At 36.3% G+C, this 24802-nt stretch overlaps 1 protein-coding gene across 3 annotated transcripts; it reads right to left on the minus strand.

The window, feature by feature from the left end:
* Nucleotides 1–5766: 5766 nt before the first annotated feature.
* nt5c1aa (5'-nucleotidase, cytosolic IAa) lies at nucleotides 5767–24460 on the minus strand. Of its 3 annotated transcripts, XM_051873314.1 has the most exons (8): nucleotides 23678–23764; nucleotides 20298–20342; nucleotides 17513–17564; nucleotides 14814–14981; nucleotides 14515–14644; nucleotides 10770–10892; nucleotides 9476–9660; nucleotides 5767–7866 (listed from the first exon to the last, which is right to left on the minus strand). In XM_051873314.1, the coding sequence occupies exons 3-8, from the start codon at nucleotides 17537–17539 to the stop codon at nucleotides 7510–7512; spliced, it is 990 nt and encodes a 329-aa protein (XP_051729274.1). In that variant the 5' UTR covers nucleotides 17540–17564; nucleotides 20298–20342; nucleotides 23678–23764; the 3' UTR covers nucleotides 5767–7509. The 3 variants fall into 3 exon arrangements, with proteins under 3 accessions (XP_051729274.1, XP_051729272.1, XP_051729273.1); XM_051873312.1 differs by lacking the exon at nucleotides 17513–17564 and having other exon boundaries at nucleotides 23678–24455; XM_051873313.1 differs by lacking the exons at nucleotides 17513–17564; nucleotides 20298–20342 and having other exon boundaries at nucleotides 23678–24460.
* Between the last annotated feature and the right edge of the window lie 342 nt (nucleotides 24461–24802).

Consider the following 24802-nt stretch of genomic DNA (forward strand, 5'->3'; position numbering starts at 1 on the left):
CATGGATATATGCACACTATCTCTTTAGTTGAAGAGTAACTAATTAAAGGGTTAGTTCACCCAAAAATGAAAATTCTGTCAATAATTACTCACCCTCATGTCATTCCACACCAGTAAGATGTCCAGCGCTTCCATGTTTTTGCACACAAAAAGTATTCTTAGCAAACCTAAATAAGTTTCTAGAAGTTCAGCTGTTTTACAAACAGTGCTTATTTGCCAGTATCAAGACTGTCCCCAACCAGTAGCTAAAACGCTACGTTGCTGCCTCTATCGCTATAAAGAAATTTACATCCGAGCAATAAAATGGGGGATAAAATCAAGCGTGATAAGGTTTACCTGGTTTGCAAGGCTTCGTCAGTCCTGCTGGTGATAACATAATAACACCATGTGGTTCTAAAAGCATCTTTCTCCATTTACAGCCATTCAAAATTATCCATGTATTGTTAAAAATACATTCAAGCAACATATAACAACCTACAAATTGCAAACCGTCAGGTGTGTTCAAGTCACTTTCGTCGGAGCAAGATGGCGGTGTTCCTTCTCTTCATTAACTACACAAAAATACAGCAAGGTTTTTGAAATCTACTTCTAGAAAATGTTGTATTTTGTTGTAAATAAAAAGCCTGACAATTTCACTGCTAAATATTTTATTATTCCGCCATGTTTCTTACTGACACGCACCCAATTATTGACCCAACTCGTAAAGATAGGGGCTTAAAGAAAATCCCGAACTTCCCACCGGTATTTACGACTTTGTAGTGCCGTTCATGTGCGTTCAGCTTGTAAATACGATCTTTTCGACATGACTTGAACGCACCATTATTTGGACCCACTGTCTTAAAGAGTGAGCGTTGTTGTCACCAAAAATCCGCACTTTCGTGACATATTTTTCCTGCGGCTTCGGAGTAATGAGTCACATGACATTTACAGCTCAGGTTATATTGGTTCAAAAATCTCTCATGAACAAAAATGGCAGAATTCAAATCGCGTACTTACAACTGTCCTGCGCGATCCAAGAATGCGATAGAGATTAATGATAATGCTCAGAGAAAAGATGGTTTTAAGGACCTTCTTCGAGCTCTCCAAAACTGAGTTCACTCAGCATTCAGAAGTCCGATTCAATTAATCGATTCATCCGGACGGTTATAAATGATTCGCCGATTCGAGTCCCTGTAAATAAAGTCAGATCAACGACATAGTTAAATGTTGCTGCTCTCATCAGTTTGTCTTCAACTCAGTTAGGCTATTAGTTAAATTAGATTGTTTTCTAGTTATGTTAATTGTTTATATTGTAAATGTATCTTTACATTTAATGCAAAAACATTATTGTTATAAATATTAAAGGTTTATCTATTAATCTATTAACATTATAAAGATAATGTTCTGGTTGCAAGGGTTTTTTTGTTCAGATTTTGTTCATGTTTATGCATACTTTATGGTATCTGTTATTTTATGATGGCATATGTTCATGTGGAGAAAATCATAAAGAATATGACAAAAACAACAGCAAATTCCCCTTAATGCCCAATTCTGTGGTCAGTCATTGCACTGGATTATAATGATGATTAACTCCCGGGGCCATACCCAATCCAATCTCCCACATTTTCCCTAATGAATTCCCGCAGCTGCTGATAGAGACTAATTATTGTTATTAGTTCAAAGTCTGGCAATTACCTCACTATTACCTCATTGCCACAAAGGCCAATTCATTGGTTACAGTCAGAGGGCCATGAGGCTATCGATTTCAGACAGGATATTAAACATTAGGTGTATACAGAACCTGCTGCAGCCTATCTGATGAGAAGATGTTTTTCCTGTGGAATATATTTGCTAAAACATTGGTCTGAATACATATAGACACATCAGCAGTGGAGACCACATGATTAACTGAAGCGAGGCCTTGCTAAGGGAGGGGGCGACCTTGTGTTGAGGCAGGCAGATCATACAAGTTCACGGCATTTCTCTCCATCTGTCTGCACCAGGTTTAGATGTGGCTTCAGCTCTCTAGCTCATAATAAATCGGTCATAATCTTCCACCCATCATATCACAGCTGGTTCGGCCTAATACTACAGGATGTAATGGTGCAAGTACAGCACATACAAACTGCCAAAACACACACAGAACTGCTAACATCCTGTTGTGACTAAAATAAGGCTTTTATCCCTGCATTGTGCATTTTTACAGTCGCTCTAATTAGCCAAGCCTGGCAAATGTCATAACAGAGCAGCTGTCAAAAGCATCTAGTGTGCTCCGGTTTGTTTGGATTTGTGTGCATGCTGACCTTAGCTTATTCTAAAAAATCCAGTGCTCATTATTTCAACATAAAATGCCTCTAACAAAACAGGCATATCAAAAACCACAAATTTGCCCCGACTCGTAATGTTCCACTCTATGAGACCTTATCAAGCCAGCGCACAATGAACCAGCTTCAGGAAGGAAGTAAAAGTGTTATGAATTTATTTTCCTGAGGGCATGAGTACATGGTTTTCCCCATGCAGCCAAACTAGTTTCAACACCACCATCGATCTGCAGGCAGAATTCAATTTCTGGGAGCTTTATCACACATAATTGATTCGAAGCGCCTCTATAAACAAAGTAGCATGTATCCTCATTCATTTAAATTAAAGAAACAGCAGCAGTTATATTAATCTTGTTAATCTTTCATTTAAACATTCAAGTTCAGTTTTGCACTTGAAATGAATATGCTGTTCAACTGAATCCCGACTAGTTGGTTTTCACGGACACACTGCAGCTAAATTCGGGTGTCAGTTCACCTTTTAGTCCTTGATCGCGTTCTGTTCACACACAGTTCAGTTAAATACGGGAGTGACAACCGCATTCTACCACCGAATTAACTCCCGAAAATTACAGGTAGTGACAACCACATTTACAGAAATTCTGTGGAGTGTATACGGAACAGAACTGAACGACTAGTTGTTAACGTTAACGTGCATCTGTGTGTCTCTCTTCTGAAAACACGAGACTTGACTCATTCGGGTTGCCAGATCTTGATAGAAAAATCAGCGAACAAGAACAAGCTGATAATAAACCGAAATAAATCCAAATGCTTTATGCTGAAAATAAGACCAAAATATCGCGATTCGTGTCTGCTCACTTTAATAACTTGAATAAACCTGTTCGCTTCGACGAGCTTAAACAACAAGCCCAAAAACGCTTATAATGAGTGATCATGGCAACACAGAAAGAGCGCGTTCTGTGTGAAACAGGCTGTACAAGCTTAAACAAAACACGACGCCTCCGTCGACTGTGTTTAGTTAAATTGCTGAAAATAACGAGTGTTTGGTCACTGTAATATTACTTTGGTGACAATAACGGATACCGAACACGAGAGATGCCAGAACATTGTTATGGTTTCCAAGCTGTCAATCGTCGCATTTTCAAGAGTGAGTCATGTTCCGTATACAGCACCGATAATTTAGGGGATTCACTCCCGCATTTAAAGGGATAGTTCACCCAAAAATGAAAATTATCCCATGATTTACTCACACTCTAGCCATTCTAGATGTATATAGATATGATCTTCCTTCAGACGAACACAATCAGAGATAGCCTATATTTAAAAAGTAATTTTTTACGTTTTGAAGTAAAAAATAATGCATCCATCCATAAAAAAAGTAATCCATACGAATCCAGTGCATTAATAAAGGCCTTCTGAAGTGAAGCGATGTGTTTTTGTGAGAAAAATATCCATATTTAAAACTTTATAAATTCAAATAACTATAGCTTCCGGCGGACGACCGTACACAGAATGCGCAAGTTGATTTGTGGCAGGAAGAGTATCCATTGACCTGACGCACAACGTAATGACGAATGCAGAGGTGCAGAGGATAAAGCAAAACAAATCACCGGTCATCGATTATAAGTCTAAAACGATAATTTTTTAAAAGATATTTCGGAGGATTTCGATATAAGAGAAGAGGAGCTTAAATTTGTTGCACAGCCCTATTTGTTTGAACCGCGAGAGGCATCTAAGCTTACAATACTCCTACATCCTGCGTCATACATCGTTTTAAATATGGATATTTTTCTTACAAAAATGCATCGCTTCGCTTCAGAAGGCCTTTATTAACCCACTGGACTTGTATGGATTACTTTTTTTTTTTATGGATGGATACAGTATTTTTTACTTCAAAACGCGGCCCCCCATTCACAACCATTATAAACCTTGGAGGACTAAGGATATTTTTAAATATATCTCAGATTGTGTTTGTCTGAAAGAAGATAGTCATATACACCTAGGATGGCTTAAGGGTGAGTAAATCATGGTATAATTTTCATTTTTGGGTGAACTATCCCTTTAAATGTGGTTGTCACTCCTGAAACTTAGTGTGTACAGTACGTGGCCTAGTCAATTTCTAATTTAAAAAATCATTTTATTGAAAGTCTGTTTAGCAGAAGACTTTCATTTGCTTATTTAAAGAGTGTTTGAGTGCATTAATAAAGTGAGCCAGATGGCAGTAGTCCCTCCCCAGCACTTCTCCGAAGTAATAAAATGGAAACGATCTCTGATCAATCACTACACATGGGGTGGACAACGATGGCCTCATTACCACGATGGCGCCTCAGAGGACCAGTTGCTTGATAGCCCTCTAGTTTATCTGCGCCTGCAGTTTGGCGAGCCTTCTGGGTAATTGGCACCAGCAGCAACAATCAACAGAGAGAGCATTCATTTCTTCTCTTTTTAGCTTCAAAACCTCACTGAGCTTAACAAGTGCTTGGACACTGACAAATTCTAGGCTTGTTTTTGTAGACTTTCAGACTGAAAATTCCAGCAAATCTGAGACATTATATAGGATGATGCACAAAATAATAAATCGTAAAATTGTTTCTTATTTATAAATGATTTAAGATTTATTTTGAGATTATGGCAGCATTAATGTTTTTGAGGTCTTTTAGAGCTTCTACAGTCATTGAGGATAACATAAAGCATTGCTGCCATCTAATGTAATGCTGAGGAGGTACATGCCAGGACTACTAAAATATATTCTCAAGAAACCCTCAAAAATATTATTTATAAAACAGTTCATTTTTTACATTGAACAAAAACCAGCTGAAGGACTATTATGTAATTAGTCTTTTGTCTATACAGCATTTGCAGGAGAAATATGCTGACAGTGAAACTGATAAGACTTTTTTGTGCCACGTTGCACATGGGCACAAAAGTTCTGTGTCCTCATATAATTCTGCATTCCTTGTAACTTTACCTTTTGTTCAAGGTAGATTTTCACATTAGGTTCTAAATGCAAAAACCATTAAATAAAATCATCATTCAGAACAGACCATCCTATTGCAGTAAACCCAAGAGAGCAATATGTTCTCCATCAATAACAGTTACTATTATATAGAGAGAGAGAGCACAATGAAAGCTGAAATGATATCTGCTTCTTTTACTTCTCAGAGTTAGCAACCTTAATAAGGTTTATTCAATACTGAAAATGTCTTTGATGGTGCTATTTACTGTATTTGTGACATCACCTGATTATTTAAGACTTTACATTAAATGTTATTAGGTAATTTTCTTAGAATCCAAAAATGACTGTGCAGTGTTGTTTGGCAAAATTAACTTTTTATTATTATTATTATTATTATTATTATTATTGTGACTGATAAGGTGAACTCGCATAAATTGGGCCCTCTTTTGACAATCATCACAATGTAAAAAAAACGTGGCCCAATTTGCCTGAATGCACCTGGATTACAGTACATAATACACTATCTTTTAAAAATAAATAATAATTATTGCATTATATTCGTTTTGTCCTTTATAATGTTGATATTATCATACCATATTATCCAGAGAACAACAGCACAGTGACAGATCTCTAAAAATGAACAGACAGTTATGGAGGAGGCAGCTAATCTGTCATATTTCATATAGATTTAACAAAGAGATTAATTTAAAGAGACAGACTAAACACTGATGTCAACACAATTTGTTCCAATAATGTTTATAGGACAGATGCTGCAAAACATTACTGAACAGCACAGTGACACAAGAAGACAAAGCACAAGAAACATGTGAATAAACCAGTATATCATTAGCAGGAAATTATGTCTTATAATAATCAGATGCCAATTCTGGATAATGATGATAATTTTTATTTGTGTGTTAGATGCCAAACCAGGGATTATGTGTACCAAGAAAGGACATTAACTGCATGACAAATGTATCTGGAGAGAAAGAGTGGCAGGTAATGTAGCTTAGTGGAGTTTTATTGCAGTTTTTAGCTGTTTTGTTGTCTACAAATAAACTCCTTTCTTTGGCTGACAGACAAATCTGACCTCTTCTATTCCCTTTACATTCCCTTTCACATACAATAATTTTCTGTCAAAAGATATACATACACTAACGTTCAAAAGTTTGGATTTGGTAAGACTAAAAAAGAAAAAAAAAGAAGTCTCTTATGTTCACCATGGCTGCATTTATTTGATCAAAAATACAGTAATATTGTGAAATATTATTACATAACTCCAGTCTTCAGTGTCACATGGTCCTTCAGAAATCATTATGCTGATTTGCTGCTCAAACATTTCTTATTATTATTATTATCAATGCTGAAAACACTTGTGCTGATTAATATTTTTGTGGAAACTGTCATACATTTTTTAGGGTTCTTTATAGAAAGAATAGAAAGTTTAAATTTATTTGATATAGAAATCTTTATAAATGTCTTTACTGTCACTTTTGATCAATTTAAATCATCCTTATTGAATAAAAGTATTAATTTCTTAAAAAAAAAAAAATACTCACCCCAACTTTTGAACAGTAGTGTATATTGAATCCAGATAAGAAAAACAGAAAATTACATGTAAAACTTTAAAGATGAAAATATACTTTCTATAGATTTCTATATATTCTGAATAATTAATTCTCTCAAATGTAAAATATTATATCTTCTTATCAATGTCGAACATTATATTATAGACTAACAATGCATCGTATACGACCACATACATTAGACTACTACATAAGAATACTGTAGTTTTACTCACACAACACCATCTACAGCAATAAACAAGAACACCATCACAGTCCATTGCTGAATTATACAGTGCGGTTCAAAACACACTGTGTAAACACCATTTTCAGTATCTATGTCACTTTACATATAAGAATAGCAGCACGCATTCACTTTTAACAGTAAGTCAATGTCGTGTTTTTCAACAAACTGTCACTGAGAAGCGTATGCTTAGATGACCGTTCATTGTAGTGCTTTACAAGAGGCACAATGGTCAGATTTCATTATCATAATGCATATTTCAAGAGTCATGAACAGAATAACTCCAAAAGATCAGCACTTGGCTGAATCTTTTTGGCTGTATGTTGTGTATGGCCTTGCATAGGTCACATGGAAAAATGGCCAAGAGAATACTGAGATCCTGACCCAATGAGTGCACAACTGAGTTTAAAAAAAGAATGTCTGAAACTTGAACGTCACGTCCAAAATAAGAACATTATGTACCTCTTCGTGTCTTCCCTGTCTTTGTTATTTTGATGTATTGGTGCTTTTGTTATGAGGGTATTTCTGTGCAATCCCATAGGGCACATGTGCAGCGATGGCACCCATTTCTGCGGCACCTTCCACGTGGAACATCTGGTCATCAAAGTAGATGTGGGGCCGGATTTTCTCCAGCATGGGGCCTTTTGGTGCGCCGGCCAGGAAAAGAGCCTCGTCTGTCTCTAGTCCCCAGGCACGGAGAGTCTTTAAGGCACGGATACCTGAACTGGCTGCACTGCGGGCCGTCACGAGGTAGGTGCGGATGGGACAGTCCAGGCGGTGGCCTTTAGCATAGAATTTCTTCTGAAGCTTCCCAAGTAATTCCAGGAAACTCTTCAGTGGCCCCTGTGAGGTGGACAGATACATTATACAGTAAATATGTGACCCTGGACCACAAAACCAGTCATAAGTTGCACAGTTGTATTTGTAGCAATAGCCAACAATACATTGTATGGGTCAAAATTATCGTTTTTTCTTTTATGCCAAAAATCATTAGGATATTAAATAAAGATCATGTTCTATGAAGATATTTTGTAAATTTCCTACCATAAATATATCAAAAAATTATTTTTGTGAGTGGATGTGTGTTGCTAAGGACTTAATTTGGACAACTTTAAAGGTGATTTTCTCAATATTTAGATTTTTTTGCACCCTCAGATTCCAGATTTTCAAATAGTTGCATCTCGGATAAATATTTTCCTATCCTAACAAACCACACATGAATGAAAATCTTATTTATTCAGCTTTCATATGATGTGTAAATTTCAAGAAAATTGACCCTTATGACTGATTTTGTGGTCAAGTGTCACATATATTGTAGCACATAACCACTAAATTGAAGAACAGTAGAAGAATCAGTCCTTAGGAGCTTTATATAATATAAAAACTTTATATAACATATTAGTCAAGTGTGTCATTTTGTACTCCACTTGTGGCAGCAAATGCAAAAAATTATCATTTTGTTTTTAAAAACGTTTCCTGCGCCCATATGCCGTTGGTCATTCAAACAGAAAGCCCCGCCCCAAACTCACACCATTGGTTGAGCCAATAATGCTGTGTCAGGCTGTGAACTGCTATTTAAAAATTAAAATTCTCACCCTCATCTTGTTCCAACCCCGTAAAACTTTCGTTCATCTTCGGAACACAAATGAAGCTCATTTTGATGAAATCTGAGAGCTTTCTGTCCCTCCATAGACAGCCTATACGCAACTGAAACTTTGACGCTTCAAAAAGTTCATAAAGAGAACATGAAACTAATCCGTAAGAATTGAGCGGTTTAGTCCAAATTTTCTGAAGAGACTCGATAGCTTTATATGATGAACAGATTTAATTTAGACATATTCACATATAAACATTCATCAGCTGACACATCAGTTGTGGTAAACGGAAGCTCAAGCATGTTTGTTTGACATGTGCAAGAATCAATGAGGTTCATTCTGGTGTGTTACGCAGCACGTTTGAGCTTCCCGCTTCAAGCAGGTTCGGTTGAGCTTCTGTTAATGTTCACTGATCAATGTTTATATGTGAATAAAAAAGCCTAAATTAAATCTGTTCGTCATATAAAGCGATCCAGTCTCTTCAAAAAGTTTGGACTAAACTGGCTCAATTCATATGGAGTAGTTTTACAATCTCTTTATGAACTTTTTGAAGCGTCAAAGTTTCATTTGCGTAGGCGGTCTATGGAGGGACAGAAGGCTCACAGATTTCATCATAAAGATCTTCATTTGTGTTCCGAAGATGGACGAAAGTCTTACGTGTTTGAGTGAACTATACCTTTAAACAAGCAGAAAATGTTTTAAAAGCGCCACAGTGTTACACTTTTGGGATCAGAGAAAATTTTTGCTTTCAGATATATTCAAATTGCACACATCACCTTTAAACATCCATCTTGCATTTGCTCTGTAGCTTATTTCAGATATAAACAGTTCAAATAGGTAACAATGAAGTTGCATACATGATCTAACAATGTGTTTTCATTTTCCCTCTCATGCTCGAAGAACTTGTCCAGCCCGTGGGCTTTAAAAATACGCTCAGACTCATCGGAGAAGAGAACAGCGTCGCCATCAAATGCCACTCTCAGCTGGGTCTCGGATACCTCGATTTGTTTATCTGACATAAACATGGTGGCTGCAGCAATCCCTGTAAGAAAACACAAAGACAAAAGTAAAGCTGACAGTGTGATAAATGGCATTAAAAGCAAATGATCTTTGAAGAAATTAGGACCCATTAAGCCTCAGCAAACCAAATAGGTCATTAGATTGTTAAACAATCAGTCGATCTGGAGTTCAATGCTATCCCCCATTTCAGTTAGTTTTAATTAGAGTATTTTATGCACATTTATTTATACAATAATTCATATGATGTGAATCTGTGATACTAAGCAAAGCAACATGCTCATGTGCTCAGAGGTTCAATTACTCACACTAGGCGATCTAAACCATGCCCAAGCACGCTTGATCCCCAAAGTTCAGTTTGTTTGTCTTGTGTGATCGCTATGTACCGTGCCCTGGCCCACTTGAAGAGGTGGGATTGGGCATGGGTCAGTTGGACTCATGCCCAGAACTGTGTAGTGTGATTGCTAACCACGGCAGAGAACGAAAAGGCTTCTACGTGTGTGTACGCTACGGTCATCATTAAAACAACAAACATCTTCTATTACAACCTTAGTACACTTTTTAATTAATTTGAGTATATTTAGGTTTAAGCGTGAGTGCAGATCAGGAGGGGGGACAATCGTGCCTTGGTAAAAGGCAACCGTGCCTATAGTGTGAGTATACTGAAAGGATCTTTAAATGGCAAACTGCAAGAGCAATTCCTTTGGAGGCACTTTGACCACTAAGTAATTTGGCACTTTTCATAATTCAAAATCATTGACAGCTTACCTCTCAAATCGCTATCTAAATATACCACAAGTCTAATGTCTGTAAAGCACACCTGTTCAAATTTCATATGGTTTTCTTTGCTTTGTTGTGTCATTGAGACTATATATTTGTACTTACACCAATTCTATATCGCATACTATAACTTTTTCTCACCAAATTGATTGAAATCTTTGTAAGCAACTATATTTTGTTATTCCTATAAATATAATATTTATTAGCATAATATCAGTGGTTTCTTGTAGGCATCTGTAAAGGTGAAATGTGTACTGCTTGTTGCTCATTAATGACACATTTCTCTTGATTTACTGAATGTAAATGACAAGAAGATGAAGCACTTGCTGCATGTGTTATCTCATATTTACTAACCTTCAGCAAGGGCTTCCTGAACCTTTTCAGTATCGGCAGACAGGTACAAGTTTGTATGCCACGCTTTCAGGTACCCAATGGGACTGGTACCTCCTGTCATGCAGAACCGCTCAATGAATAGATCTGGGGACAAGAGAAGAATATTAATCAGTAATTAACATTTTCGTGAGAGCCAGTTATTATTACATAGATATTTATGCATTTGGCAGATGCTTTTATCCAAAGCCGACTTACAGTACATTACATTCAAGTTATTGTTATACATTTTATCAGTTATTATCATAGCCAGCACTCAGTTTAATGTTTTTTGGACTATTTTTTATTTTAAAAAAATTGTGTAATAGATATACGTGATTGTATTTTGATCAATAAATAGTACATGTGGCTGATTTGGCATTCTATGATTTATAGTGACTCCTAGTGGTGTGAATGCAGTATCAAGAAAGAAAGAAAAAAGGTTATCAAAGATATTGTAGAAATGCGCTATTAGCAGCCAGCCATGAGTAATTTAAAAGTATTAAAGTATTATTCCGCTAGTCATGTGATCTCAAAATGGCCAAGCATTTCCATGTAAAATAAAACAGCTTTTATATGACTGGAGTCTTCCTGTGTACATTTAAATACATTTATCTATTAGCTTCTTTATCTGTAAGTACTATTTAATGATGAAAATACCTTTGGAAAAGAAAAGAGGTTTCCCTCAAGTTATTTAATCAATGTATCACCATTTTTCAATTAGAAAATTTCACTATTGAGACACCTCAGTTATAAACTGTTTAACAGATGGAAAGCTTAGACTAGTGGGAAATGTTGGGGTAATGTGCTCCTTTTAGCCTTTGACACATTAGTGCATGAGTGCCACCTCAGTAAGACATCAGCAGCAGGTTGATTTACATGACATGTCAAGCCAAGTTTGCCCAGGAGTAAAGTAAGGGATAAGGAGCAGTCATCTGATCATTATCGTAAAACGAACCCTGATCAGGATCCTGACGCACAGGATAATTTTACAATAACTGTACATTATCATACTTATATGGCAACTCAGTATGTTAAGTTATTTTATCATGTAAAAAGAAACTGCTGAGTGCAATGGAAGACATGAAACTAGCAACAAATAGGAGAGTTTAGCCTAATATACAGTTTAGCCTCATTATACAAAAATATGCAACCAGCGCATCCTGTGGCTGACCAATCAGAATCAAGTATTCCTGAACGCTGTTAAAGGGTTAGTTCACCCAAAAATGAAAATTCTGTTAAGACCCATAAGACCTTCGTTAACCTTCGGAACGCAAATTGAGATATTTTTGTTTAAATCCGATGGCTCAGTGAGGCCTGCATAGCCAGCAATGACATTTCCTCTCTCAAGATCCATAAAGGTACTAAAAACATATTTAAATCAGTTCATGTGATTACAGTGGTTCAATATTAATATAATAAAGCGACGAGAATATTTTTGGTGCGCCAAAAAAAAAAAACGAATTATTTAGTGATGGCCGATTTCAAAACACTGCTTCAGGAAGCTTCGGAGCGTTAGGAATCAGCGGTTCGGAGCGCCAAAGTCACGCGATTTCAGCAGTTTGGCGGTTTGACACACGATCCGAATCATGATTCGACACGCTGATTCATTACGCTCCGAATCTTCCTAAAGCAGTGTTTTGAAATCGGCCATCACTAAATAAGTCGTTATTTTGTTTTTTTTGGCACACCAAAAATATTCTCGTCGCTTTATAATATTAATATTGAACCACTGTACTCACATGAACTGATTTAAATATGTTTTTAGTACATTAATGGATCTTGAGAGAGGAAATGTCATTGCTTCCTATGTAGGCCTCACGGAGCCATCGGATTTAAACAAAAATATCTTAATTTGTGTTCCGAAGATCAACGAAGGTCTTACGGGTGTAAAACGACACGAGGGTGAGTAATTAATGACAGAATTTTTTTATTTTTGGGTGAACTAACCCTTTAAATTACAAGATATACAGTTTGCATGCCATAGATGGCCTAATAAACTTGAGTTTTTGTAGTTTACATGAAGACGATAACGGTATCATTTTCCAAAACTTGCCCTTTGAAACCTGTTTTCAAAAGTTTTCAGGTCCCCAAAGTGCTGTTGTCGTGTAAACGAACGGCCAAAACGCCTAAAAGTTTTGTGTTTTTATGGTGTCGTGTAAACGGCCCCATAGTTTATAGACTAATGTTCCCATCCCATACTTAAGTCCAAGTAATGGCCGTAGCTCAGTGGCATTTATTCCTCTTCATGCAGAGTTTAGCTGCAACACACATGCCTAAAAGTTTTCAGTGATACTAATAACCTTGATTAGCTAGTTCAGATGTGTTTAATTAATTCTGCGTCCAAAATCGCATACTCTTGAGTAGGTACTTATTTTGAATAGTAATTACGTCGCAACCGCTAAAAAAGTAAGTTCTATATAGTATGAATTTAATCTGAACATACTACATTCGATTGTCTTCATCATGTGACCTACTAGCGTCAGTTGCGTTGCGTCACTGCCATTCACAAATCCTCTCCCGTGGCATCATGGGATAGTAAAGTGTCCATCATATGCACACTTCAGAATCATGCCGGAAGAAGTAGGACATCCGGACATACTTTTTGCCTATTCTTTTATGAGTACTGTGAATTCGAACATATTTCTTTTATCACATAGGCTGCTGTTTTTCGCCTACTATATGGTATGCGAATTTGGATGCAGTCAAACTCAGCTGGAAAGATTGGACACCCCTGCCGTAGTGGTTCTATTTGTAGGCCTAAACGTCAATAATCGAAACCGTATTGATTTTGATAAAAGAAAGACATATTGGCGCATTCTTATTTGTTGTATTCTTTTTTATAATTTTTGCTTTCTTCTTTGCGGTCATGGGTTTTGGAGCAACAGACTCACATTTATCTTCTAACAAACATCTAACTTTTTTTTTTTTGGTGGTTCAGAACGCAAAGTTCTGACTTCAAATGGCTCTTGAAACATCAGTCCATATCCGCATTTTTGTTGTTTTGCCCAAAGAAAGGCCAAAAGATGGAGGGATGTTTGTTTTTTTTTCATTTAGCCACTGGAACGATCAAAAACCAGTCCAGCTGAGGCGCTGCAGGGAACTGAGCAGGAAGTGGCTGGTTTGTGATACAAAGGTTAGAGGTGTCACATGTGTCTCTGTGGGAAGATATTATTGGCCAGCTGGAGATTTATCTTCTAAGAAAACATTTGCATTTACAGTTTTGTGTCCTCAGAATCATGTAGTTACTTTCCATCCCATACTTTCAACTGGTTTGAGATGGATTGATAGTAGCAGCCTACGCTTCCTACTGTTTTGTGGTTTTTTTGTATCTTGATGAGCCACCTTATTTACATTTTACTGCCTTATACTGCCAAAATATATTTAATTTTCTAATATATATAATAATTTCTGTTTTTTTGTTTTTTTTTTTATATGAGCATAAATATTTTTCTGCCGGCATGCGCCAGAGCATCAGACTGTGACATCAAATCTTATTTTCATTAATACTTTTTGAGAATCGTTTGCTCTTTCTTTGAACAAAACCAACAAATATTTAAATCTCTTAATAGGACAATACCAATCAATTTTTTAAATCTCTTAATTGCCTTTGAATAAATACACTATAAATACAATATAGTAGATATATAGCTAGACCTAAAAAAAACGAGGATCGCCATATCGCCCAGCTCTAAAACTTAGTATTAATCCAGGTCAGTTATACACTTACTGTGGTAGTTGATGGTGTTGATGAGTCTGACGCCTACGTGGGCATGGTTGTAAGTTACCAGCACAATGTCAAAAATCTCCTCACTTTCTGGGTAGAGCTCCCGCAACCGGGTGTTTACTGTCTCCAGTGCCTGAGAAAACATGCCAAATAATGTGTCTATTCAAATGAAGATATATTGCTAAAAGAGGTGTAGAATCAGTCAATATTGTTAAGGCAATGTCCTTTTTGTTTAAAATTATACCTTAATAATGCATAAAATTTTTAGGAAACAGTCATCAAAAATCATTGTGTATATTTACCTTAACAAACGGGAATGCTGGACCAGGAGCAAAGGGTTCATTCTCGTGCTCCACCTGATACCTGAGGTACTCCTCTATTCCTTGCTGCTCAAACACCTTCTGCTCTTTCTCTGTGCGGAACAGAACCCGCGATGACACTGCAATGGTGACTGCGTTCTCTGGTTTGGGCTGAATAGGGATGGTGAAAGTGCTGTGAGACATTCATCACAAACACAAGGTTTGAGCACATAACATGTAAGTACAGAGTACCTGGTTCTTCTGTTGGCTTATATGTATGGTCTATAAGACTCATGCACATCACAATACAAGTCTTCTGAAGACATGATAGCTTTGTGTGATAAACAGACTGAAATTTAAGTTAGTTTTCAATAATATCTTCTCTAATATCTGTTTGTATTCACTAAAAATCTTCTCCACGATAGTGCTCATTTGTGTAATTTGAATTTGCATATCTTGCTTTAAATCTTAAATATCGCAAATGGATATCAAAGTTATTTTAGTATTCATACACTGTTATGGAATTTTATTCATATTTTAAATTAGTTTTTATTTATTATATTTTGAATTAGCTTTTATTTTTACATTTACAGTTTTCATTTTAGTTTAAATTGTAATAATTTTGCTGTGTTTTTGTAATATACTGTCATTTTTTCCATTTTTATAAATATTATGCTTTAAATATATATTTATTTCAGTTATTTTTTTAGTAATTTTAGTACTTCATTTCTAATTTTAAGCTGTTGTTTTTTTAAGTTTTTCATCTAATATATAGATTTTATTTTATTTATTTCAGATGTATTTATTAATTAACAAAAACAATAACACTGCTGGATTTAAGAACCAATGACATTTAGTATCATTGTTTAAAAACTTGGCGAGACATGTTAAAGCAATAGTTCACCCAAAAATGAAACTTTTTTTATCATTTACTCACCATAATGTAGTTTTTTTTTTGGGGGGGGTGAATTATCCCTTTAATACCATATTTGAATAATCACATATGGAAGGAGAAGTTCCTGAATAACAATGTCGCTTAGGTATCGTTTTACTTCAGATGACTTCAATATAGTTCACAATCCATATAGACCACTATTATGATGCAGCACTTGCATTCTGTTAAACATCTTCTTTTGTGTTTGATGGAAGATCGAAAATCATACTGATTTGAATCATTATAAGGGCGAGAAAATTATGACAGAATTTTCATTTTTCGGTGAACTATCCCCTTAAAGGCCAACCTCAAGCTGTTCTAGGTGTATATGACTTTCTTCTTTCACAATCGGAGTTATATAAAAAATATCCTTGCTCTTCCAAGCTTTATAATGGGAGTGAATAGTAACAGATTTTAAAGCCCAAAAAAAACATCCATCCATCATAAAAGTAACACTCCAGGGGGTTAATAAAAGCCTTCTGAAGTGAAGCGATGTGTTTTTGTAAGAAAAATATCCCTATTTATAACTTTATAAACTATCACTGGCGTCCATATACGAGTCGAGTTCCGGTGAAAGAGTGAACTTTGACCTGACGCATGACATATTGATAAACCCAGAAGCGCAGAGGATAGAGCAAAACAAAACACCGGCATGAATTAAAAGTCTAAAATGAGAATTTTTAAAAAGAAACGTCAGAGAAGCTTGAGTTTGTTGCCCAGCCCTACTTTTACCACAGCTTATGCTTTAATTCTGATGAGTGCATAAAGCAGTTGAAAGAACAGTATAAAAAAGAAATAGTCACTCTCCAAAGCAGGCAACCATGCGTCAATACAGATTATCGTTTTAAGTGAGAAGGCAAGAAAAGTGTGATTAATGAAGAGCACATTAGGATCTCCGCTTTGAGAGTAGATCAGACAGGACTGGAAGATCTGACATTATCGTGGTCAACAGCTCTGATCCACAATTTTGTTATTCAGTCAGTGTTTCATGCTGTCACATAGAGAGTGATCCAGTGACCAAACTAAAATTCATTTCCAAGTAATGTTTTTTTTTTTATCCGTGTTCTGTAATTCAGCGGAAACTGCTGGTAATGTATCAAATGGTGTAGTTGGTAATGTGATTCCCAGCAGCAGAGCATAAAACATGTACAGTGTTTATGTATAGTCACATGGCCCACACATCAGCTGACTCGTGGCTCAGTATGTCATAGGAAACCACCAGGAAGAGCAGGGCTAGTTAATTTTGGAAAAGGGCTACCGTATGACGCAGCCAGACCGCTGTGCGTGCGGTTCAACATGCCCTCATCCTAGCGACTGTACCCTCCAACCAGAGACATGTACTGCCTGGGGGGTTATGGGAAAAGGACAAGCCTGTGTAAATTGATCAGTGATGAGTTAAAAGCCTCTTTCCCCAAAGAGCCAGAGACCGATTTGCTATTCCAGATGAGCCATGTTGCTAATCTTGGTCAAGCTGGGAGATCCTGAGAGGTTTGAACAGGTCTGGGAAATTTTTTAATGATAGAGTATTTCAGGGGCTCCAGTGGTTGTGGAAATAAGACATTATTGGGAAATTAGAGTGGATAAGTGGCCACTGCATTACAAAGAGAATGGGCTGTAGGGGCAATTGGACCAGAATTTAACTATTCAGTACAATGTTAGATGGAACATTTACTCTAAAAGCCCTTTACAGATCAGGAAAAAGTGAACATTGACCTGCTCTTTAGAATCTGTTGTAATTGTCTGAATTGCAGCTGTAGTGCCTACTTACCAGCTGTGTTATTTTACCTACAGACATCAGTGTTTTCTGAACCAGACAGAAACTTGAGGGCAAAAAAACAGGGAAAAAAGTTAAAGGGTTAGTTCACCCATAAATGCAAATTCCTTCATTAATTACTCACCCTCATGTCGTTCCACACCCGTAAGACCTTCGTTCATCTTCAGAACACAAATTAATGATGAAATCCGAGAGCTTTCTGACGCCTTCATAGACAGCAATTTAATGTAGACACAGTGCAGCATTTCCAGGTTCTACGTCAGTACACCGACTCAGTATTTGTGTCGGCGCTGTCTACAATGTAAACAGCGTAGCAGAATAAATAAAGTCATTATTTTTGGGGGGTTTTTTGCACATAAAAAGTATTTTCGTCGCTTCATAAAATTAAGGTTGAACCACTGTAGTCACATGGACTATTTTAACGACGTCTTTACTAACTTTCTGGACCATGAAAGTGGTGGTTAAATAGCTGTCTATAGAGAAGTCAGAGAGCTCTTGGATTTCATCAAAAATATCTTAATTTGTGTTCCGAAGATGAACGAAGGTTTTACGGGTGTGGAACGACATGAGGGTGAGTAATTAATGACAGAAATTTCATTTTTGGGTGAACTAACCCTTTAATGTTTAGCAAAAAAAAAAAAAAACACTTTTAGAACATGCAAACATTTAGGATGTTTTAGGAAAATTGTTTAAAAAAAAAAAAAAACGTAGAATTATTAAATTAGAATGTATGTATTTATAAGTGGGAAAGAGTCTGTAGTGACCAGAGGTTCTCAACCATGGGACCGGGGCCCACTATAGTGACCTCAACACATTTCCAAGAATGCCCAAGAAGACTTAAAATTAGTTTTAAAAAGATAAAACAAGGTTTAAAATAAGCTAAAACAGCTAAAAATCAATATGAAATCTAAAATCATATTTATTTTTTTTATTGTTTACTCAACAACTGTCATTTATTTAAGATTCCCACAGCTCTGCAAAAACTGAATATATGAGGGAATTTCAAAAGTGTGATTTCTGGAACTGGAAAAGTAATTTTTCTAGTTATGTCAAGTTTTAAATGTTTTAAATAATTTTTTATAATTATTATTTTTTTTTTAATATATTGCCATTCCTAGTCTCTGTAAATAAATAAATAAAAAGATTGAAAATGAGTAGCTTTGTCATTACAGCAGAAGTACCAGAAATGTCATGGGGGTCTTAATTTTCTTCAACAATGGGGGGCCTTGGACTCAAAAAGAGAGAACCGCTATAGACCATTTTCAATGAAAAATAATATATTAAAAGTTCTGTTCAATGAAATTGATTAATGAAATGAATTCTGATTAATGATCACAAGTGAATCACACACACAGCCACCAAACATACAAATACTGTATATATTATACTGTACAGTGGGGTCACACATGATAATGTATTATACACAGTCTGAGACCAGATTGAAAATCTAATTAAAGTTTTAGGATTTTGATTAGGATTTTTTTTTTAGTTACATAAAAGGAATAATAAATATTTATTATACTCAATTAATGTTTTATTTGCACTAAAGTGACTAATCAAAAAAGTACATTTGGGTAGGTATATAATTATACACGTGATAATTTCATTAAAATAATTTAATTAAAAAAATTAAGATTGAGTTATTTCCACTCTTAGCCTCAGACTTTGTGTGTGATATTGTGGTTATACAGCCTATTTTGCTCTTTCATTCTGCCATTTTTCTGTCTCTCTTGTATGGTCAAATCACAGGAAAGCAAAAAATGTTGAATACATTGCATAGGCACTTCAACTTAAAGGATTAGACAGAAATTCTGTCATTTACTACTCACCCTCATGTCGTTCCACACCCTTTAGATGTTTGTTCATCTTCAGAACACAAATTAAGATATTTTTGATAAAATCCGATGGCTCACTGAGGCCTCTATTGACAGCAAGATAATTAACACTTTCAATGCTCAGAAAGCTACTAAAGACGTATTTAAAACAGTTCATGTGACTACAGTGGTTCAACCTTAATGTTATGAAGCGACGAGAATACTTTTTGTGCGCCAAAAAAACCAAATTAACGACTTTATTCAACAATATCTAGTGATGGGCCGATTTCAAAACACTGCTTCATGGAGCTTCGAAACTTTACGAATCTTTTGTTTCGAATCAGTGGTTCGGAGCGTGAAAGTTCAATAAAAAGTTATTTTGGTTTTTTGGTGCACAAAAAGTATTCTCGTCGCTTCATAACATTAAGATTGAACCACTGTAGTCACATGAACTGTTTTAAATATGTCTTTAGTAGCTTTCTGGGCATTGAAAGTGTTAATTATCTTGCTGGCAATGGAGGCCTCACTGAGCCATCGTTTTTTTTTTTAAATATCTTAATTTGTGTTCCGAAGATGAATGAAGGTCTTACGGGTGTGTAACGACATGAGAGTGAGTAATTAATGACAGAATTTTCATTTTTGGGTAAACTAACCCTTTAAAGGCATAAATATACCTTGTATATCTCATGCCTTCAGTTAAACATCACTGGCAAACACTAATATATCTACTGTAAGACAGAAATGGATTTCTAAATGACTTTTCTTTGCACCCAGTAATGTCACTTAAAAACACTAAAAGCAATGAAAGCACCATCAAACTGAGCTCTTAAGAATGCATTAACATATTTGTTTGTGCAAGTCCATATTGTGGGTCAAAAGGTCATGCGTTTAGTAGAGCCAAGCAGAACAGATTGTTAATGAAACGGCAGAAAAGAAAATCTGCATGACCCTTTGAAAATACTTACAAAGAATATGCCTCCCTCCACCTTCCTGGCCCGTCTCACAGGTCCCTTCATAAAATGACATTTCATATCAACCTCCATGTCACAGGCATACAGATTTGTCTGTTATGTAATGCATATAGAGATTGCCATGATTGGAAATGAATAGGAAAACACAGCTGGGACAAAATGCTAATACAACAGATGAACCTTGAAAACAGAACCGCCTAACCATCCTATCATGATGACAATAAAACCAACAACAATATGGGTATAATTGCTTCCGATTCAGTAAAAAGACTTTGTATTTCACTAAGACTCACAGGTAAGTGATATCTGAATTGTGGCGCTTCGGAACGGGTGTCCCTGTAGAGGGTTTTAGCTTTCTTGTGGTGGTGTTATATAAACCATGTGCTTGGAAAAGCTCCTCGAATGCTTGCTCAGTAGTATGTGATGTTATTTGTGGTTCAAACTCTTTATATACAGACTCTTTAATTATACTGGCACAGATACAGTTACAGACAGGGGGTTGAAGATTGAGTGTTACTAGTAGCAGCTCGTCTCAGGAAACAATCTTCCGGTAAATAAACTTTTTTTTTTGTTTTCTTTCCCTTTGACCAAGCAGAAACAGATCCTTTACATTGCATCCATTCTTTTAAAATATAAAGTGAGCAAAGAAAGACACCATCCCTCTTCAAAAATGTTGTTCTGTTGTCTTAAATCTCATAAAATAGGAGCAAATTGAATTGTGCATTTTGATTTGGAAATTGGGCCTTGAGATAGCACATTAAAGACCAGTTGATGAACATAAATCATTTTACAGATTTTTGATGAGCGATTTAGATTTTGGCTCTGGCTATGATATTGAAGTACCGTACAGATGCTTTGCGGCTCTGTTTGGGGTCAGTGCCATGTTGAAAGGTTAACCATTTTCCCAAGCGGTGTTTATTAGCGAAATAAGCATTTTAAAGGATTAGTTCACCCAAAAATGAAATTTCTGTAATTAATTACTCACCAGTAAGGCCTTCATTCATCTTTGGAACACAAATTAAGATCTTTTTGATAAAATCTGAGGGTACATGACTCATCCATAGACAGCAATACAATCAACACTTTCAAGGTCCAGAAAGGTACTAAAGACATTGTTAAAATAGTTGACGTGACTGCAGTGGTTCAACCTTTATTTTATGAAGCGACGAGAATACCTTTTGTGCGCAAAAACAAAACAAAAATAAATTCCCTGTCATTATCCTTATGGAGTTGCCTGCAGTAAGCACAGTGAAGTCTTCCGTGTTTACGTCCGTATGCCAGCTCAGTATTGGCCAAAGCTGATCATGTGAACAGCACAACGCATATCTTAATTTGTGTTCCAAATATGAACGAAGGTCTTACGGATGTGAAACGTTATGAGAGTGAGTAATTAATGACAGAATTTTCATTTTTGGGTGAACTAATATGGAGTTTACAAGTGGACATTGTAAAACCTTAAAAAAAAAAAAATTTTCAATGTTTTTTTATTTTTATTTTATAAATTTCAAATTCAGGTTAGGCTATGTTTTTTTTGTTTATAAGTTTATGGTCTGTAAGATTTTGTTAATGGTTTTTGAAAAAAGTCTCTTATGCTCAAGGCTGCATTTATCTGATCAAAAATATGGTTAAAACAGTAATAATATGAAATATTATTACGGTTTAAAATGACTTTATGTGAAAATATTTTAAAATGTAATTTATTCCTGTGATTGTAAAGCTGAATTTTCAGCATCATTACTCCCAGTCTTCAGTGTCACATGATCCATTAGAAATCATTTTAATATGCTGCTCAAGAAACATTTATTATAATCAATGTGCTGCTTGATATTTTTGTAGAAACTATGAAACATATTTACCAACATCGTTGGTAAATAGAACGTTCAAATGAACAGAATCTCTTTGAAATAGATTTTTGTTTTGTATTTACTGTCATTTTGATCAGTTTAATATTTCATTGCGAATTAAAAGTATTAATTTCTTTCAAAAAGAATTTTTCATTTTCCTGACCCCAAACTTTTGAATAGTAGTGTCTGTTGTAATTTTACAACATTTATTATTTTAAAAAATGTATAATTAAAATAAATTTATATTTTTTGTATATTAACTTTTACATGTGGCTGTTTAATTGCAGGTTCCCATTATGACAACACTATAGTGTACATGCATTAAATTAACTGTAATGTCTTCCTAATCAATAATGCCAGGAAATATTCAACAGCTTTTTTTGTTGTCAAGACTTTAAGGTATGTGTCTGTTAAAAAAAATAAAAATAAAAACTGAGATATATTCACCCACTGGAATAAAAGGTGTGATAACTAGCCCCGGGCTCCACTACCTGCACACATAAAAGTGCAATTAAGTAGGGTTTTTAAATAAAATATTTTATCATTATTTCCGTCACTTGACTAATATGGGCTCATTCAGGTCAAAGTGGCAAAATTTGAGGTGGTGACTTTCTATACTCACTGCATAGGTCAACTAGTAGACACTGCTGAGGAACAAGAACCATGAATCATTTCTGGGTCAGTCTGGGGCAACCAGTGCAAGTGTTAGAATGGGAGAATACCAGAGGATAACAAAGAGGAGAATGGCATTGCAGGTTATTAATAGATCTGGAAAAGGCCAGTGACGCTTAGAATAAGTATAGCGCTAAAGGCTACGGCGGAGAAGGGAATTATCCACATGGTGTTGACCAGCTGCCTGTTGCACACGCTGAAGGAGCTGTTTTTATGTGTGTTAATGTGACTGTGCCATCTAAAATGTATTTGATAACACATTTAAAGTTCTCTAATATACAAAAATAATGCACTAGGCCAGACAAAATCTGCTGTTATAAAGCTCTGCCCTTGCCAGGATTGTTACTATTTTATTCGCCACCACATATGACAGATGGCATTTCAATATCTTTACGGCGGTGTTCGCAGTCTAAATAAGCAGTGTGCGACTTAAAATGAGCTGCACCTCCGATGGCATTATCTCCTTACATTAGTACTGTTACCTAATAGTGCTATCACCCCCTCCTTTCCCATAAAACCTGTTCTATTTCTCTTTTATAAACATTGACACCACAACCAGGCATCACAACATGAAAGGCTACATCCTCTTTACAGCTAAAAGATGTTTTATAATTATATTTCATGTAATTATGCTGTTCTGACAAACTACAGGTCTCTGTGGAGGGAAAAGTGACTGCAAATGTGGACTGACTTCAAAGCGCCATTGAAACACGTGCACTACTCACTGTATGAAAACATTTCACACACTAAATAGTCGGCAAAAGTGTGACCTCACCAGAAAAAAAGGACAGAAGTGATAGGAAAATCATCTGATGCACAAATACATTGTGAAACACTGATCACAAATGGGACACTTACTGATTTGGGCTTCTTTGTAGTACCCATATTTTCATGGATATCCTTGCTGTCCTCCCATGATGCTTTGCTATCACCGTTTGAGGCTGGCGGACAGGTGTTGGGCATGGGGTCTTGCCCCTTCATGACCTGAACAGGGTCAAGACTCATTCTCCCCAACGCTTCTCATTAACGACACACTGATCCAGGGCTGTATCACGCTGTGCTGTTCTCTCTGTTCACATGCACAGCCTCTATTCCACACACAGTGTATGTTCCCAGCTCTAGGCAGGTGGTATCCAATGGTGTATCTCCTGCTTCAGTGTCTAATGACAGTGCTGGCTTTGGTTCTGTGTGGCTATATCCTCTCTGCTCTGACGCTCTGCCTGCAATCTGCTGCTGTGACGCGGTATGTGTTGATATCTGTCCCCTTCTCTCTCACCCTCCCTCCCCACTCATCCCTCACTCATGCACATACTGTCCTCCTCCCTTTCCCTCTATTACATGCTATCATCTGTCTGCATGTGCTTTCTCTCACTCTCTAAATAATATCATATTTTATAACTGGATCAGCATCTTTCAGCCAATGAGTAACGGGCTTCCCTGAAAGCTGACCTTCATAGTCCTTCCCCCTGTTGAAGGCAGCTCTGCTAGATATAGATAGGTAGATAGATAGATAGATAGATAGATAGAGCAAACAACACAAACATGATTCTCCTTTTTCCCCACTTTCCCTCTAATGGCACTGTAACCCAATAATCAGTTGCTAGGCAGCATTTCGACCCTATGTAAAACCTTGCCAGAGATTGGCTGTTTAGTAGCAGCCCTGTCAACAGCCAAACAAACTGTCCACACTGTACGCACAGTGATAGGCTGCCCTCTTCTGGGTGAAGGAGGAACTATATTGTCTTTGCTCATAGAGGATAACAGCAGTTTAAAGGGTTAGTTCATCCAAAAATTAAATTTCTGTCATTAAGTACTCACCCTCATGTCGTGACCTTCGTTTGTCTTCGGAACACAAATTAAGATATTTTTGATGAAATCCGAGGGTATCTGATCCACACATAGGCAGCAACAACATTGCACCTTTTGAGGTCTAGAAAGGTACTAAAGACATCGTTAAAACCGTTGACGCGACTACAGTGGTTC

Source organism: Ctenopharyngodon idella, chromosome 19 (assembly GCF_019924925.1).
Source record: "Ctenopharyngodon idella isolate HZGC_01 chromosome 19, HZGC01, whole genome shotgun sequence".
NCBI classification, from domain to species: Eukaryota; Metazoa; Chordata; class Actinopteri; order Cypriniformes; family Xenocyprididae; genus Ctenopharyngodon; species Ctenopharyngodon idella.

What these genes read in the sequence shown, in the direction of transcription:
- nt5c1aa (XM_051873312.1), bottom strand. Translation starts at nt 23,824, where the DNA reads ATGAGTCTTGACCCTGTTCAGGTCATGAAGGGGCAAGACCCCATGCCC. An exon ending in CAACACCATCAACTACCACA is followed by an intron (nt 10,893 to 14,514) that starts GTAAGTGTATAA and finishes TCTTGTCCCCAG; the next exon opens with ATCTATTCATTGAGCGGTTC. An exon ending in AAAACACATTGTTAGATCAT is followed by an intron (nt 7,867 to 9,475) that starts GTATGCAACTTC and finishes TCCACCTCACAG; the next exon opens with GGGCCACTGAAGAGTTTCCT.